General features: G+C 42.3%; 1 protein-coding gene across 1 annotated transcript; it reads right to left on the reverse strand.

Annotated features, from left to right (window-relative positions):
- Positions 1-987: 987 nt before the first annotated feature.
- LOC138887521 (uncharacterized) lies at positions 988-1,722 on the reverse strand. Its single transcript, XM_070169281.1, has one exon. The coding sequence runs from the start codon at positions 1,720-1,722 to the stop codon at positions 988-990; it is 735 nt and encodes a 244-aa protein (XP_070025382.1).
- Between the last annotated feature and the right edge of the window lie 1,373 nt (positions 1,723-3,095).

Below are 3,095 nucleotides of genomic sequence, written 5' to 3' on the forward strand. Positions count from 1 at the left end.
TCGGTGCATTACACAAACCAAATGGCATCCGTGAGAATGCAAAAGCAGCATAGGTACAAGTGAAGGTAGTCTTTTCTTGATCCTCCTGAGCAATGAGAATTTTATTGTAGGCGGAATACCCATCGAGAAAATAATAGAAAGCACGTCTGTCCAACCTATCAAGCATATGATCTAGGAAAGGAAGTGGAAAATGATCTTTTCTTGTAACTTTGTTGAGATTGCGATAGTCCATACACACCCTCTAACTGGTCACTATCCTTGTAGAAATCAACTCATTCTTGTCATTGGTAACCACAATCATGCCCCCTTTTCTTTGGGACACATTGCACCGAAGAAGTCCTTGAACTATCGGAAATGGGGTAAACAACCACGACATCCAACCACTTTATGATCTCCTTCTTGACCACCTCTTGTATTGCTTCATTTAACCTTCTTTGATGTTCAACGGAGGGTTTGTCACCCTCATCCAAAATAATCTTGTGCATGAAAAAGGCGAGGCTTATGCCCCCGGATATTCGCCAAAGTCCATCTGATTGCTCTTTTGCTCCTTTGTAGAACCTCCAATATGGACTCTACCTGCATGTTAGTCAAACAAGAAGAAAGAATAACCGGTAAAGTAGAAGAAAGGCCAAGGAATTTATAACTTAGATGTGGAGGCAACGACTTTAACTCCAAAGTGGGAGGCTCCTCGATTGAGGGCTTTGTTTGAGGAGTCTTCCGATTTTCAATATCCAAAGATATCTTGCGGGGCTCATATGTATATGACCCCATTCCTTGCAGTGTATTCACACACTCCACACAACCTTTTTTCTCCTCATACTCGTCAAGGTTAAGCAAGATGGCATCCAAATTATCCTCAACATTCATTGCGGCACTAGCATCATCAATAATCACACCGGTCACCAAATCCACAAACGAACAAATTTCATTGCTATTTGGTTGCCTCATAGATTTACGCACATGGAAGACCAACTTTTCATCAACCACCTAGAAAGTTAGCTCACCAGCTTCCACATCAACAAGAGCCTTCCCCATAGAAAGGAAAGATCTACCCAAAATAATAGGCACCTTATAGTCCATTTCACAATCAAGACTCACAAAGTCCACCGGGAGGATGAACTTGTCAACACGAACCAACACATCTTCAATAATACACAATGGGCTCTTCATTGTACGATCTTCCATTTGCAATCTCATGGATGTGGGTCTTGGTTTCCCAATCACCAAAGTTTTGAACATCGAGTAGGGCATCAATTTGATACTCGCCCCAGTATCACATAAAGCTTTGGAAAAATTGGTGCTCCCAATGGTGCAAGGGATTGTGAAAGCGTCGGGATCTTCAAATTTTGGAGCCATCGAGTGCACAATAGCACTCACTTGATGCGTCATCTTGATAGTCACAAAATTCATTGATCTTTTCAATATCACAAAATCCTTCATGAACTTTGCATAACCTGACATTTGCTCTAAAGCATCGACCAATGGTACATTAATAAAAAAACTCATCATCATAACAATAAACTTTTTGAATTGGTTCTCGCTATTTTGCTTTGCAAGCCTTTCAGGGTATGGAGGAGGAGGCCGTGGCATTGGTGCCTTAGAAGTTGGCACTACTAGTTTCGGCATGTCAATCACGGGTTCCCTAGATAGGTGCACTTCTTCTTGCGTCTCCTCCACATTTTCATCAATATCAATTCTCACTTCTTCATTAGCTTGAACCATATTGCTTGGAATTTCATCTTCTTGAACCACAACATCAACATCCACAATTCTTCATTGATTTGAGGTGGTTGCATCTCCACCTTTTCCACTTCTTGTAGTCACGACCATAGCATGGAGGTGGATTGCTCGGTTATTGGAACATCAGGGGCCATTGAAAACCCGACCCCCGGTTGTTCTTATTGTTCCACCCTCCTTGGTTATTACCTCCCCAATTTCTTTGATTGTGGCCACCCCAATTGCCTTGTGGTTACCTCCCCAATTGCCTTGGTTACCTTGATTATTCCAATTGCCTTGATTAGAATTGCCACCACACCAATTGCCTTGGTGGTTTTGGTTGTTCCAATTTCCTTGGTTTCCTTGTGACCTCCATTGTTGTTGATTTTGTCCTTGAGTATTGTTTCCTTGACCTTGATAATTGTTGAGATATTGCACTTATTCTTCTTGCTCATTGAACAAATCACCTTGGTCATACTCACTATCATCTTGCATGAATTGTTCCAGACGGCTTAGCATTTGTTGACCTTTTTTCTGTCTCATGTTCATCATCATATTCATACCTTCTATTGCATTCACTTGTTTTGGACCTTGAACTTGTTGAAGCTGAGCTTTGGCCAATTGGTTCATTGTAGTTGTCAACTCGGCTATAGCTTGCCTATGATCATGTAGTTCCTTGTGTAGGTGAATGACATTTGGGTCACTTTGAGGAATATTCGGTGTTCTTTGCCATGCCGATGAGGTATCCACCATCTCACCAAAAAGTTCACAAGCTTCGGCATAAGGCATGCTCATAAAGTCCCACCGGTGAGTTAATTTACCACATATTGATTTGTTGTGTTGACCCCCATGTAGAAGGTTTGTTGGATCATGGTCTCGGTCATATCATTATTCAGGCACACGTTAAACATGGTAAAGTATCTTTCCTAGATCTTGTGCTATGGCTCATCGAGATTTTTCTTGAACACGAGAATCTCATCTCGAAGTGTAGCCATATGTCCCGGAGAGAAGAAAATTGATAATGAATTTCTCCGCCAACTCTTCCCTTGTATGGATGGAATGATTGACAATCTCTCTAACAGTCCAATGCCTTCCCCCGTAAGGAAAAGGGCAAATAGCCTCAACCGCAGCGCGACCTCGGAGATATTTGTTTTCTTGCTCCCCCAACAAGTATCGATGAACCCTTTGAGATGCTTGTAAGCATTTTTATTCATAGGCACAGTGAAGAATCCCCGTTGCTCAAATATTGTAAGGATCACATTGGTGATTTGGAAGTTGCCCGCCCTAATACGTGATGGGACGATAACACTTGAATAACCCTTGTTCGGCAACACCCAATGCGATGCCGCTCTTTGTGGAGGTGGGGGAGGGACGGGAAC

Source organism: Nicotiana sylvestris, chromosome 3 (genome assembly GCF_000393655.2).
Source record: "Nicotiana sylvestris chromosome 3, ASM39365v2, whole genome shotgun sequence".
NCBI classification, from domain to species: domain Eukaryota; kingdom Viridiplantae; phylum Streptophyta; class Magnoliopsida; order Solanales; family Solanaceae; genus Nicotiana; species Nicotiana sylvestris.